This window comes from Papaver somniferum, chromosome 4, assembly GCF_003573695.1.
Source record: "Papaver somniferum cultivar HN1 chromosome 4, ASM357369v1, whole genome shotgun sequence".
In the NCBI taxonomy this organism is placed as follows: domain Eukaryota; kingdom Viridiplantae; phylum Streptophyta; class Magnoliopsida; order Ranunculales; family Papaveraceae; genus Papaver; species Papaver somniferum.
This window is the reverse complement of record NC_039361.1, coordinates 150,405,249-150,421,143: the sequence shown is the minus strand read 5'-3', so window position 1 is coordinate 150,421,143 and position 15,895 is coordinate 150,405,249. Positions and strand designations below refer to the sequence as shown.

The window sequence follows — 15,895 nt, the reverse complement described above, 5'->3', positions numbered from 1 at the left end:
TGATTATTTATTGCACCTATAGTCTCCAGGTATCTATGTAACTCAATGGGCATAAAAGAAATATAACAGTGAATCATAAAAGACTGAGCATATTAAAATATCCACAATTTCATCTTCATATATATAACCTTCTGAAGTTCGCAGGCTAGGTTCGCGGACTTAAGTTACCGGGTTGAGTTTACAAACTCCAGCAGAAATTCTCGGGTATGAGAACTTCGCAGGTTTGTGGACTGAGTTTGCGGACTTAGTTTCACGCAAGTAGTTTGTCAACTCCAGCAGAAATTCTCGGGTTTGAGAACTTCGGCAGTTCGCGGACTGAGTTCGTGGACTTGGCTCACGCCATTCTTCCGGTTCTCTTGATCAACAAAGTTCGCAAACTTTGGTTCAAGGAATAGGACTTATACATAAATGTGTTTCCACAACAATGCTTATGTCCACCATTAGTTATGTAATCTAAACTCTCATTTCAATCATTCAAACATTCTTAGAGGACGTTATACAGTTGTTACACCATTTATCGTCAAAGCAATTTTCAAGATGATTGAAACATATCATGACTTTCGTCACATGGTAAAGATAAACTTGATCGAAGCGAAAAGCTTACCAACACATATTTCGAGATATAGATAGGCGAGGTATACTCGGATCGAAATACCAAATGTGGATAATCCAAGTATATATATATATATATATATAGCATACGAATTCTTGTCTCAAAGAGTAGGAGATAGATTAGATATACTTTTGAGTGATAGATAAGTTCAAGTCTTCACATACCTTTTTGTCGAGAAGTTCCACCGGTTCCTTGAGTAGTTCTTCTACTTGTATGATGAATCGCCATGAAGTCCTTGTGCTCAACTACACTTTCTATCCTAGTCCGAGACTTATCTATAATAGACTATAAATCAAGACTTATAGTTTTGATCACTAACATTGATAAACATGCTTGAGATATAAACGCATGCGAGTTCGACCGAGCGGTGCTCTAACAATCTCCCCCTTTGTCAATTTTAGTGACAAAACTATCAATATATATGGAATACAAAAAAGATAAAGAAACTTTAGTAGCTCCTATTCCACATGTTTAATCTTCAACATTCCTCGAAATCTTCGTCACTTCCAAGTACTCCAATGATCCCAAAGGTTGTAAGTTTAGCATCTCCGTTGTTGAAGATCCGTAGCTATAACAATGAGAAAACATAGTTATCGATCATTGTTATACAGTGTCATAGTATTATTACACAGCGTCAAAGTTCAATTGTATCACAACTTCAACAATAATGCTATGGTGATATGTATAACTCTCCCTTAGTCAATACTCCATCTCACATGGAAACTACTCCCCCTTACATAATGATCCGAAAACCATATGTATTTTTAGTATGAGCTACATATTTATTCTTCCCCTTTTTGTCAATAAAATTGGAAAAGGTACAAGAACGGGATCATAATGAAATTTCCGAGAGAGACATTTCATGAAAGAAGGAAAAAAAATACATACCAACTAATTTAGATGCAATCATAAAGCCGAAGTTAAATGCATTCATCAAGGAGTTTAAAGATACAAGATAATCCCTCTAAAATTCCACATCCGCACACCCCTCAAGATATGACCATTAAGCACAAGTTCAAAAGAACTCTCCCCCATTTGATGTCATTCCCGAAAGAACAAAAAGAGCGACCTTAATTTCAAAAGAAAAGAAGGATTTTATTGGACACCAAAAACCATAAGAATGATTTTCTATCTCCAAAAACTCAATCAAATTAATCACAAGTAAACCCATGATTAATTTAATAGGAATATGCAATCAAATTAAACACAAGAGGTGATCAATTCAATTGATTGTTCTCAACATAAGAGAACTTATGGAGACACGAAAATACTCAACTAGATTAATTACAAGAAAACCCATAATTAATCTAATTGGAATACACAACCAAACTAATCACAAAAGTAATCAATTTAATTGTCATTTGTTTTGCTCGATATAAGAAAACTTACGGAGCAATAACTAAGTAACCAAACAAGATGATTAATTTAGTTCAATATGCTCGACATAACATATCTCACAGAACACCAACTAAGCTAATAAATCAACTTGGTTATATAGTGCTCAACATAAGATGCATTACGGAACCTCATAGTAATACATAAAAATATGGATCAGGGATGATCAATACTGCGGAATACACAAGGATTCATTCTATCTTCAATCATTATTTGCATAACGACAATTAATAGACATAATCCTTGAAAACAAAAGATTTTAACCTATCTTCCATCAAAATATTTGACAATATAGGCTTAACTTTTGTATTTGTCAAAAGTCCATTCATTCTTTTATCAGTATGTGAATACCAATCACGAATGACTTTACCTTTGACAAAGTATGGGACAAACATAGTTCACGGACGTAAACACCAATATCCCATAACAAATTACAATATATCAAATCATAAAGATTAATACTGCAAAAACATCATCCTCCAAATAGTTTTTAGAATTTAATACCAAATAAACCTAAAAAAGAACAAGAAGATGAAAAATAATAGCTATGTGTAGTCACAATCATTGTTATTCAAAGCACTAGTTATTCTTCCAACTAAACCAAAAAGAAGACTTACTAGGCAACTAATAAAACTCAGTTTTCCTTGATGATTTCATACCTCTGGAATGGTCCATCGAAATAGGAGCCATTAATATCCTTGATTTTGTTCACCGTAGAGACACCATGTTCATTAGTCGGAACGTTAGTTTTTCTATCAACAATGCGAACAAAGTGTCGAGCCTTAGCGCAGTCAAGACTAACTTTCTTCTGATTCCTGATCAAGATGTTCTGAGTACCAAGGATTTTTGCCTGTCCATCAATAAGTTGGTTTATCTGCAGTTGAAGGTTAGCAAGTTCGTTATTTACTTCATTCTAAACGAGAATTAAATCCTTGACAGGTTCTCCAATCCAAGAGTTATACTCTTTCCTTTCAAGCATCTTCTTCAGAATAAAATCTTGAGCATGATCACTTCCTTTGAGATCATCCTCTACAGTAGAGTTAACTTCTTCCTTGGGAACAATTTCCATCGAGTTCCTTTCTGAACATTAATGAACGCATATATGAGATATATATATGTTCAAGTGTACACCCTATATAGAAACCCTAGAGTTCCTTGAGGAGATATGGACGTTCGTGGACTAAGTCATACGTCAAAAACTGAACCCAACCAGGAAAACTGCATATTGTGTTGCTTTCAAAATTTCTCCAGCCCTAAAAAGAAAGGTCAGAGTGATGAAAGAAAGAAATGCTAAAAACTCAACTCATAAGATATCAAACATACAAACTGATGAAAATCAGCTAATCACTTGAGCATCTCTCAAACATCATACTTGTATCCTTAAAGTTAGATACAAGAACGGAACTTTCTGCTACTAAGTAGCAGAGGGAGACATAGTCTCACCATAGGTTTTGAGAGAGTAGTTGTGATTTCCACCAGGATACTTGACCTCAGTATTTCTTGTTTTTCCTTGGCAGTTTCCAAATATAGGAAAATTTCTCACATCCCTTCCCGAAAGTTCAACAAAAGAGGCTTTCTGAATACTGAGTCTAGAACCTCTAGAGACCGGTTCTAGAGGATTTTCTGAAATGGCTCTCCATACTCTAGACTTAGATTTACAAGAGTTGTTCTTATAATCACAGAACATGCTTTCATTAGCAGCACAAGAATTTATACCCCTAGAATGCACCAAAGTCATGTAATGATTTCTAGGAAAGAGATCATTTTTATAAGATGCCTGGTTTCCTGTGAGCATGAGGTTCACTGCAGTAGTCGACTGACTATTTACTCCATTGACAGTGGAAAGAAGCAAATTACGAAGTTTAGAAATTTGTTTCCTCCTGGAAAAACAACGGATAGCATAGTGATTTCTTTTACCACAGAAAGTACAGGTTCGTGGAGAAGACGCAATAGACGGCATCTGTTTTAACTTTACAACCCTGTGAGAAAATTGTAAATTATATAAACTTTTCTCGACACAATCTTATTCTGGAGGATATTTCTTCATGTACTGTATGTCAAGAGGAACAGTTGGGACAGAAGAATTTTTCCTTAAGACAGAGTTTTCCTTTTCCAAGGTCATACACTGTTCATGGGCTAGTAAAAGTGATGCTTCTAGATTTTCTTTTTCAACACGAAAACTGTCAAGATCAGATGAATGCGTCTTGATTAAACGTTTTTCTCTAATTGAGCCTTCTTTGACAATCTTTTCAAGATCACAAATCTTTTCACGCTGTAGATTATTTTCTTGAAGAAGTTTCTCAATATGTTTAGAAAAGGACTCAATGTTGTTATAGAGTACACGTTCTCGATCAATAGACTTTCCAAAATCATCGATGAGCTGATCATGATTCTGAAGATCAACAAACTCAGTAGAATTTCTTGCGATTCTGGCGAGCTACATTTCAGCTTTTGCCGTTGTGTCTAATGTCTCATTGGAGGAAGAGTGATCAACACAAGATGAGACAATCTTCCTACCTCGGGATTCGGAAAAATCAACTAAGGAGCAATCCTTTGAGGTATTCTCGAGACAACTGACATGGTTGAAAGCTTTAGGAGGCATCTTGGTATGCGTAAGATTCTGTCCTCAGACTCAGATTTCTACAAACACATACTTGTAAGGTCTTGAGCATGTTTTCCTGCTCTGATACCAATTGAAAAAGTGGGGGTCTAACAACATCACCCAATATTTCGCTTAGAAATCTGTATGGACAAACTCAAATATACTTTTAAGAGAACCAACAAGACTCAATCAATTAACAGTATATCAACGATTTTATATCTATCTTCTTGATTTGATTTACTCAAGCAAGAACTGCGAGTTGTAATCAAATACAAGGAATAACTTGGATGGTACCAAAGACCAATATCCAAGGATCAATCAATATAAATCGACAACCAAAGGTTGGATTATTCTAATTGATGATCTAAACGCACAACTTGTATTATTTCAATTATAAAGATAAAACAATATAATGCGGAAATTGAAATAACACAGACACCAGAAATTTTGTTAACGAGGAAACCGCAAATGAAGAAAAACCTCGGGACCTATTCCAGATTGAACACACACTGTATTAAGCCACTACATACACTAGCCTACTCCAAGCTAACTTCAGACTGGACTTTAGTTGAACCCCAATCAGTCTCCCACTGATCCAAGGTACAGTTGTACTCCCTACGCCTCTGATCCCAGCAGGATACTGCGCACTTGATTCCCTTAGATGATCTCACCCACAACTAAGAGTTGCTACGACCCAAAATCTCAGGTTTTGACAATAAACAAATCTGTCTCAGACAGACAAGTCTATCAAAGGATCAATCTGTCTCCCACAGATAAACCCTAAAAGGTTTTGTTCCGTCTTTTGATAATAATCAAGGTGAACAGGAACCAATTGATAATCCGGTCTTATATTCCCGAAGAACAGCCTAGAGTTATCAATCACCTCACAACAATCTTAATTGTATGGTAGCGAAACAAGATGTTGCCGAATCACAAACAACGAGATGAAGATGTTTGTGATTACTTTTTATATCTTGCTTATCGGAGATATCAATCTCAAGACAATCAATCTGATTGTACTCGGATGATAGAAGATGCAAGATCAGATCACACAACTGCGATAAAAGTAGTATCGGTCTGGCTTCACAATCCCAATGAATCTTTAAGTCGTTAACCTGGTTTTAGAAGAAGAAAACCAAAGGTTAAAGGAGAATCGAATCTAGCACGCAAACTAGTATCATACGTAAGGTGTGGGGATTAGTTTTGCACAATACTAGATGTCTCCTTTATATAATCTTCGAAATCAGGGTTTGCAATCAATGTTAGCTTAGTAAAAAAGCATTCAACATTCACCGTTAGATGAAAACGTGATTTAGATTCAAGTTAATATTTCTCAACCGTTAGATCGAAAACTTAGCTTGTTACACACACTTTACAATGCACGCTTTTAGGTTTGTTAACCGTACCCAAAGGTATGCACTTGTTGGTTCAACAATATTTAACCAAAAGGTTAGCCATTTGAGAATTTCATATCAACCATGTTCTTCTTCACCATAACTAGTTCTAATGAATTCAAATGAACTAGTTAGAGAGTTGTTCAATTGCAAGGAAATCTTATGTACTACACAAGACACAATTGAAGCAAAGATGATTTGATTCACTTGAATCGGTTCATGAACTTTTATAGCCACGATTTGCAAACTGCATTCCTTAGTATTTTTAAGTTTAAGTTCAGAAATCATCTTCAGATATATAACCTTCTCAAGTTCGCAGACTAAGTTCGCGGACTTAGGTTACCGCGAAGAGTTTACAAACTCCAGCAGAAATTCTCGGGGATGAGAACTTCGCCGGTTCGCGGACTTAGTTTCACGCAAGTAGTTTGTCTACTCCAGCAGAAATCCTCGGGTTTGAGAACTTCGGCAGTTCGCGGACTGTGTTCGCGGACTTGGCTCACGCCATTCTTCCGGTTCTCTTGATCAACAAAGTTCGCAAACTTTGGTTCAAGGAATAGGACTTATACATAAATGTGTTTCCAAAACAATGCTTATGTCCACCATTAGTTATGTAATCCAAAGTCACATTTCAATCATTGAAACATTCTTAGAGGATGTTATATAGTTGTTACACCATTTCTCGTCAAAGGAATTTTCAAGATGATTGAAACATATCATGACTTTCGTCACATAGTAAAGATAAACTTGATCAAAGCGAAAAGCTTACCAACACATATTTCGAGATATAGATAGGCGAGATATACTCGACTCGAGATATATATAGGCAAGGTATACTCCGCTCGAAATACCAAATAGATAGGTGAGGTATACTCTGCTCGAAATACCAAATGTGTATAATCCAAGTATATATATATATATATATATATATATATATATATATATAGCATACGACTTCTTGTCTCAAAGAGTAGGAGATAGAGTAGATAGACTTTTGAGTGATAGATAAGTTCAAGTCTTCACATACATTTTTGTAGAGAAGTTCCACCGGTTCCTTGAGTAGTTCTTCTACTTGCATGATGAATCGCCATGAAGTTCTTGAGCTCAACTACTTTCTATCCTAGTCCGATACTTAGCTATAATAGACTAGAAATCAAGACTTATAGTTTTGATCACTAACATTGGCAAACATGCTTGAGATAACAATGCATGCGAGTTCGACCGAGAAATGATTTAACAATCGTCAAGTTGTACTAAAGAAAAATTGGATCTTACTAGATCATAAAGTGGTATATTTCATGGTATCGTAACCAGATCATCACTTCCCGAGTATGCTTCTTTGTCTGTTATTGGCTTAGATCGAAATTCTTCGTTGTTAAGTGCTAGGTCTGGGCTAGCTGGTAGATGTAGAAAATATCTGAATTTAGATTCAGCTGGTGAAGGAACTGTTGTTGGATGTAGATCAAGTTGGGTTATATCATCTGGGCTTAGATCAACAGATGAGGAAAGTGAGGATTCAACTAAACTAGTTACTTGGTCTAGTTTAGAATGTAAAGTGTGAGAATTGCTAGGTATAATGAAGAACATAATTTCTGTTTGAACCGTGATACTAAACAATGAAAAAACCGCATACTCACAAATCAGACACAAATATAGGACCCAATGTTTTTCTCTAGGGTGGGGCCCAGCCATTATGTGAATGTGCGGTTTTTCCTTTGTCTTTAACTACAGTTCATACAGAACTGCTGAATATAGAAAGCACTATGTCAGATTGGTCAGTAGATGTTGAGTTGATTATTTATTGCACCTATAGTCTCCGGGTATCTATGTAACTCAATGGGCATAAAAGAAATATAACAGTGAATCATAAAAGACTGAGCATATTAAAATATCCACAATTTCATCTTTTCTTCTAATAAATGATGATCTAGCGGGTGAGACAAATGCTGATGTTTTGTATTACAAGCTCGGGATGGAAAGGAATAAATTTTACTTGTGAAAATCATTACGCAATCTTAAAGGAATTTTTGATATTTCGTTTAGGGTATTGAAAATTACACATGCTACTCGAGCAAGATATTGATATAGTTGTTTTAAGTTTTAATTAAATGAACGTCTCAGATTAAGTTTTAATTTACTTTCTAGAGAAATTAGTACTGACTACATGTGATGGCTATATAAGTAGATTAACTAATTATAACTTTAGTTCACAAAAATTAAAATAAAGAATAGTTTTTACTATTCGGCTCCACTACAGTTGTTGTAGTACGTGCCCTCCTGCATCAAACTCCCAAGTCCTTGATATGATCCTGCAGATTGAGACCCTCGATATGATCCTGTAGGATGATACCCTTCAACATCAAGTCCTTCACTCTGATTTACAAACCATGAACATAAAAAATCAGCTGGAGAGTCATTGAAGTTTAATGGTCTCCTATAATCTCGATAACCCTGGAGAGTTTGGTGACTGGCCTGACGATACGGAGATTGTTGCACTAGAACAATTAGAGAACATTGCACTGGACAATATGGAGATTGTTACCCGAGGGTTACTTGTGTTTGTAGCACTACGTCCTGCGAATATGGAGTTGTTATACGCTGAGAAAAATTAGGACTTAAGTTCATGGTCTCCTCAAATATGCACAACTGTTGTATGCATGTACGTCTAGTTTGAATCTATCTTAACTCCATTTAATTCAATTAGGACTTGAGTGGATGAGATGGACTGACATTTTTATTTTAGTTAGCTTGTTTTGCATAAATGAGCTTGCACAGTTGGTAAGTGGAGTTGAGTTGGAGATGAACATCACGCGATCGAATCCTCCTAGCACATAATTTTTTTTATTAAATAAAATGAATAAAAAAAAATAGGTGGTTTTCTATTTCCTTGTAGACTAATATCTTGAGATCGAGGCATAGTAATTAAATGGATGTTGGATTTGTGTTGAAAATATGTAGAGAAGATTGAATTTGTATCGAAGAGGTATAAAGAAAAATGATTTTTCTTTGAAATATATATAGAGAAGAATGAAATTACCGTAAGTAGGGATTGAACTAGTATGATTTATAGTGTTGAAGAAATAGTCGTTTTTTTTCTTCCTGTTAAAATATGACCGTTGTTGAATCAAGTTGGTGCAACCGTCTCTGTCTGAGCCGAGACTCAGCTCAGATTGATCCGAGCCTTGATGCATACAGAGCAATGGTCGATTCGATTTATCTCGATATTCGAAATTAAATTTATCTATCCACCTTGGCTCGGCAAACAATCAAATCTGGCTATGCCCATTGGAGTTGCTCTAATAAATGATGATCTAGCCAGGTGATTATCCCAAATTCCCAATACGTAAACCAATCACCTCCTTTCTTATTAAAAGAAAACAGATGAGATTAATAATGATTTTGTCTTAATTTTAACATGACAAGGACCACAAATTAATGCCTAGTAGCATTGCTTCATAAAGACTTGGCAACCCCTTTATTGATACTTGTGTTTGACTATTTATTTAGCCTTTTAGTTTTCAAACTCAGAGAGGAACAGCACGTTTCCCCATAGTGTACATGCAATGTTAATCATCAAAAATAAGATATGTGTAACGTTGTATGCAAACAACAGCATGATATGCTATTTGCATATCAGATTCAGAATTCCGGCAATCCGGCAGGGATCATATATACAATATACTTGCCATGTTTAATTACTTCGCCTTCAAACTAGTCATGTTACGGGAGATATGAGAACTAAAACTTTAGCTACACGTGATTTTGTTGATTATAAATATCATGTATATCGTAGAAATTCTTTTAATTAATACTCGATTATTTAATAAATTTTTTTAAATAATATTTTTGTCGGTCCCGAATCGGGAACAACGTTTCAAATTAATAACTCGCTAAAATTATAAAATAATTACTTTTTTGATTATTTATGTGGGCCCCATATGAAATATAAATTAATAATGCATTGAATACATTGATGATTTAAGAAGACTTTTTGAAAAATGATTTAATTGTCTCATGTTTTTTGCAAAATTCAATACCACATTGAATTTCATTTCTAATTTTTCTTATCATTGTGAGAATTTTTTGTGTTGTTGGATTATTTTTCTTGTGCTTGAATAATGCTCTACGAATTTCATGGGTCATTGTTGATTTTTAACACCTTTAAGATGAGAAGCCATGTTTGTGTGTATGATTTGTTTGTGTTGTATGATTTCATATTGTATTTATATAAATTATTTTTTTATTTGTTAGTAGTATGATTTCATATTGTATTTCTATATGAAATATACATGTTTTTTTGATAAAAAACTATTTAGAAAATACGATTTGATATTGTTGTGTTTATTAAAAATAATGATTTAATATTGATATTGTGTTTGTAGGATTGGATATTATGCTTATAAAAATATGATTTGATATTGATTGTATTTATATAGGAAATATAAAGGATAGATATGGTATCTTGTTTGTATATAAACTAATTATTTGATATGAAATTTATTTATAAATTAATAAATATTAATTTATCGTTTAATTAATATCTCGTTTAATTAATAAATTTTGATGGTCCCGACAGCATTAATTTATAAAGTTTCTACTGTATTTAAGAACCAACAGTCATCGATGCATTCACGTCATCTCGACAATAGGACTGAAGGCTTTTGGTTTGCCTCCCGTAGCACAAAAATTTATACACGATCCGGCCTAAACGGTTTCTGAATGTCAGACCGGACACCTTTATCCGTACTAGGTACGTACAACACAAAATGGAAACTTTATGAAGCTTAAATAAACACAGGAAGACCGGACGCACTGGCGAGGCCAAGGCATGTTAGATTCTAATTTACCCCGATGAATGATCTAAAATTTATCACCCGTTGACTAATGTGTCTGCCTCCGGCTTTCGTGTTGCAGAACTAACACTCGCGAAGCAGGTGAAAATGTGGCTACTCCTAACTAATAACGAACTTGATATCTATAATATAAAAAAAAAAGTAGTAAATGGACTTTAGAAATTTTAACATGAAAAAAATTAAAAAAAATCTCGGTACGAAATCAAGAAAAGCATATTTACAGCAAGCAATTCTTTTCCTCCTTCATCATCGGTGAAATGCTTCCATTTTTCTAATCTTTACGCAATTGTCCATGTGAGCCTTTTTCGATCCCAGTGTTACTTCAATTCCAGTCTCTATCTTAATCCAATTTGAAACTCACTCTTCTTCTTCTTCTTCTTCTTCTTCTTCTTATCTTCTCTTAATCCGCCCTCTTTCTCTCGTTCTTGATTCATCTCATCACAATGGGTCGTTTCTCTGCTTCATGACTGGTATGCTGTTCTTCTCTGAATTTTATCTTAGTTTCCTCTGTTTTTGTTGTCTAGCTAGTGTTGCATTTGTTCTACTTTAGAGACACGTAGATCTCATATATATTTTGTGGTTCGTGTAGTATGCTCACTGTGGAACAACTAATTACCCATTGAGGAAGATGGGATGCACTTCTTCCGTTCCGACGAAGATATATTCTATTGGGAAGAAGAAGAAACTGAATATCCCTCAAGTAGTTGTTTTCATACCCAAGCTGAGAATTCCAGTAGAATTCGATATTAGAAAGTCGCTTAAAGGTTTAGTTCCACGAGATCTTCTTGATAGGTTGTTTTCGCTTCGGAGTCAGATCATTTTGATTGCCGAAGATACATGTGGATCTGCTATCCATGAACTACAGCGAGCTCTAGAGGATTACTTGCCTGTTTTGCTTGGCTTGACCAAGAAAGGTACAGACTTCGAGTCTTTGCGATTCATTTGCTCGCTGCTCGTTTCTAACATGTTTATTGAAATGCCAAAACAGAATTTGGCCTTGAAGGGATGGTAGAATTCAAGTGGAAAAATTTACTAGATGGGAGACAAGTAAGATTATTCTACTCTAAATCGATTCATGTTTTGGAATATCATTCTTGAAATGTATGGATTTTTTTGAATAATGATTGACAGGAATGTTGTTTGACAAGCTCTTGGTTTGAAGTTCTATCTGTTGTACATATGATGGCTGTCCTGTTACTATCAGAGGCTAATGCTTTGCTTATAAATCCCACGAGTACCGGGGAAGGTAGCGAAACGAGTATCCCCGAAGGTCTGTGCCTTGGTCAACTTATTGTATAACAATTCTATTTGTGAATGATTACTGATTGTCCGTGGATTACAATGTCAGAGAGTAAAAAGGATGCAATTGAGTTACTGATAAAAGCGTCGGGATACTTGGAATTCTGCGTCCGGTGTATACTGGCTCCACTCCCGCAAGAAATCAAGTACGTATGTTTTTTAGTTGCTTGTTTTCTCGCTCGCTCTACTTAAATATCTTGGTTGTTTTTAATGAATGATGAGAATTCCATTTTTAGATCGAGATTACCGAAAGATATGCAGGAGGGTATTTTAGAGGCACTTTCCATTCAAGCATTGGGCCAGGTACTTCCCGATCTCTCTTTGAAGCTATCCTGCATTGGCTTTGTTACTGGTGTGAAAGTTCGACAGAGATTTGGAAGCTTATTTATTGGCTAGCAAACTGATTATCCTACCATTCCAGGGCACAGAATTGCAGCTTGGATTGGCTGTTGAAAGCATTAAAGCTACTTTGTCAGTGAAGAGAAGGCTGGCATGTGAACAGCTAACTTATTATGCTCAGGTGTGTGTCTTAGCATCTGCATACATTTTTTTTCTAAGTGCATCATGTCACAGGTGAAGGCATATTGTGTTAACTGTGTAGTCTTCTCCTTGTGTGCTGGGCAGGCTCACTTCTGTCTATCTGCAAGTAATTTGAGTGAAGAATATGGAAAGAAACATCTCTCGTTCATCAGATGGAAGTACTTAGAAGCTAAGGTACCTAAGCTTCAATGGTTTCTTGCATTTTGTTAACCTTGCGTGCGGATTTTTATTGTATCCCTATGTAATTGTCAGGCAGCAGCATATTACTACCACGGCCTGATACTTGATAAGGGCAAGGACCCATCAAGTCACGTCATTGCTGCATGTTGCTTTCTAGCCGCTGACGAACTTTTAACCAATAGCAGACAAGCATGCCTTGGCTTTTGCATCGCAAAACCAGTGACCAGGTATGCTTCTGATTGCTGTAACCTCCCATTGAACGTCTGGCCTTTTTATATTACAGAATTACAATTTTTCTCTTTTGCATTTTCACCATCCAGGGCTCCGCCAGTTTGGGGTATTATGAAGCATTTACATCACAAAATTCCTGACATTGCATCAAGAAAGTCTCAGATGTATGGTTACCTCTTAGAAGAAGAGAAGTAAGAACCAATGCTAAAACCGCACTACCTCTGTTTCTGCAAAAGTGTTACTAAAATGAAAAAAAAAAGAATGATAGTAACACTTTTACAGAAACGGAGGGAGTATTTCATTTCCATTTTGGCCCAAGTTTCTAATTTATAACTAAACGCCTTTCCTTTTGATGTGGTTCTTCTGCAGGGCTCTCCAATCATTACCCGATTTACCGGATTTTCAGTTGTCTTTAAGACCAGACGACTTCAATATGCCGGAAATCGATCCAGCGTGGGAATGCGAGAAGTGGGAACCGGAGGTTCAAACTCTAAAAGAACACCTCAAAGATGGCGAAGATGTGAGCCAAGCATAGAATTATATTAATATCGCTTTCTCAATGTTACTTCCTTTTTTTGTTTCCTCTAATTTCTGATATATCTCAATATGTAATTCTGTTTCTGCTTCTTTAAACTCACTTTTGTGTATGTGTGTTTGTAATTTGTATATGTAAAAGATTAGAACTACATTATTCGTGCCGTGAGGTGTCAAGCAAAAAATTACAAGAGTTCAAAACTCGTCAGCACCAATTCTTTACCGAAAAAAAGAAGAAAATCTAATATAATCTTTACCGATAAAAAAAATAATCTATTACTGTATAAAATTTCCCCTATTGGTTAAGCTCTTTTATTACCATCTTACATAGTTAGGAATGGTGAAGACGTAATAGCATACAAATCCAACTTATTTGCAGTCGATTACTCCATGTAATTTGCTCGATTTCCATGCAGACCAGATAGTTAAAAACAGAAAGAGCAGGGATGCAAAGTAGGCTAAAACTATAGACTCAATGCTTCTGTGACAGAATTTCTTGAACTGATCACATATTTTCATCCAGCCCGTATGTTCGTTCCCATGAAGAGCAGTATATCCGAATGATGTTGCAGCTGCACATCCTGTTGCAGAAAACACTGTCGCTACCTGTGAAAAAAAATGAAGAAGGCATAATTGTTACCGAGATGTTTGATGCAACATGGTATCAGATGAGAGTTTCAAATCCATGCAGCATCCTGACTTACCAAATCAGTCATGAAGATGATGAAATACTTGTTTCGATCCGGATTTTTCGAACATGGTTTAACTAAAAACAGCGACACGGTCGAGAAGAAACATGCAACTCCATTCGCCACTACAAAGTACCTGTGCAATTACAGTTCCAACTATGTTAATGGGTTCATTTTGTGTAAGTTCAAGTACTAATTGAATCAATAAAGCTTACTTGAAAGCCGGAGAGTAAGAATACTTGGCAACAAATTCGACACCAAGAAATACAGACACTTGCTTATATGTGACCATTAATACTATGGAGATCAATGAAGATATAATCCCTATAACCCTCATAGGAGTTTCAACATAAATAAACTTTCGACCGATTTTCAGAAATGGAATTTGCTCTTGCAAACTCCCCATTGAAGATCTCTGAACAGAAGAAACGAAAGAATAAGAGTGGTGAAGAGGTGGTCAAGTGTTTAGTGTATTTATAGAAGAAAGACGGAAATGGTAAAAGGTAGTGCACTAGGCCGTCATATATGCACATACTTAGCTTGAGTGCTAGAGCTAGACATCTCACCTCACGCTTCATATATGTCCATGAAGTCATGATTCCCACGGGCATCGTTTGCCAACATCAGCCATTTCTTGTAATTACTTGAAGAAGAAACATAATACCAATAAGGAAAAAGGATGACTTTGAATCCAAGGCTCCATTTATGAATGCAGCTAAGATGGTGTTTGGATGCCAAAAAAGAAATTATTTATCTTTCTGGGGAAGCAGAAGTCATACTTCTGAGGCTGATTTCTGTTTTTGTTCGTTAATAGCGCGTTTGGATACTCCCCAGAAGTTGTTTTTTGATTTTTGGAAGTAGAATAGTTAGAAATTAATCTGGATAAATAATTTTAGAATGACTTTTAGAAGCATAAAAGTTAACTTAGCGCGTCTGGTTACAAATCCAAAAATAATTTTTTGATTTCTAGAAGTCAAAAAGCAAGAAGTCAATTCGAGTATGGAATTTCAGAACGACTTCTAGAAGCAAAAAAGTCGACTTTTTGTGAAGTAAAATATCTGGACTTCTGACTTCTACTTCTGGAGAAGTAGAAGTCATAAGCAGAACTGTATCCAAACGCGCTGGTGAATCAAAATATTTTCGTTCCTCACTTCTGTTTCTCACTTCTAATGCTGATATCCAAACGCGCTATAAAATAAAATACAAAAAGTTTTTCTTTTTCATTTATTTGCTTTTTGGGGTTGAAAAGTAACTTTTGAAATTTGATAAACGCTTCTTGCTGTTATCTCTTTTGGTAGAAACGTTTAGAACTCAACTTGAACCCCAAAAAGGCAGACCTAACCATATATTCTTAAAAAGAAGAAAATCACTTATTGAGATATTATATATCATGCTAGCCAAGTGTTACTAGTAAAATGCAATAATTGGGGTTTCTATCCATTTCCACATCTTTCTTTGAGAAAGGGATAGAAAACTATACAATTGCTTGGAAGCGATTACCAAAGCCAAAATCAAGATTATTTTGTCTTGTCTCTTTTAGTGTTTGTAGTTTTTACATGTAGATAAAC

The 15,895-nt window shown here is 35.5% G+C and overlaps 2 protein-coding genes across 2 annotated transcripts; one reads left to right on the top strand and one right to left on the bottom strand.

Moving 5' to 3' along the window:
• The first annotated feature begins 11,033 nt into the window (after positions 1 to 11,033).
• Positions 11,034 to 13,787, top strand: LOC113271566 (BRO1 domain-containing protein BROX homolog). The gene is made up of 11 exons (XM_026521461.1): positions 11,034 to 11,324; positions 11,444 to 11,768; positions 11,843 to 11,901; positions 11,986 to 12,124; positions 12,203 to 12,299; positions 12,390 to 12,456; positions 12,575 to 12,673; positions 12,778 to 12,867; positions 12,946 to 13,100; positions 13,194 to 13,295; positions 13,474 to 13,787. Exons 2-11 carry the CDS (start codon positions 11,483 to 11,485, stop codon positions 13,637 to 13,639), a joined length of 1,260 nt encoding a protein of 419 aa, XP_026377246.1. The 5' UTR covers positions 11,034 to 11,324; positions 11,444 to 11,482; the 3' UTR covers positions 13,640 to 13,787.
• Positions 13,788 to 13,896: 109 nt separating this feature from the next.
• Positions 13,897 to 14,784, bottom strand: LOC113271567 (CASP-like protein 1F1). The gene is made up of 3 exons (XM_026521462.1): positions 14,543 to 14,784; positions 14,343 to 14,463; positions 13,897 to 14,244 (listed from the first exon to the last, which is right to left on the bottom strand). The coding sequence occupies exons 1-3, from the start codon at positions 14,731 to 14,733 to the stop codon at positions 14,008 to 14,010; spliced, it is 549 nt and encodes a 182-aa protein (XP_026377247.1). The 5' UTR covers positions 14,734 to 14,784; the 3' UTR covers positions 13,897 to 14,007.
• Positions 14,785 to 15,895: the final 1,111 nt, after the last annotated feature.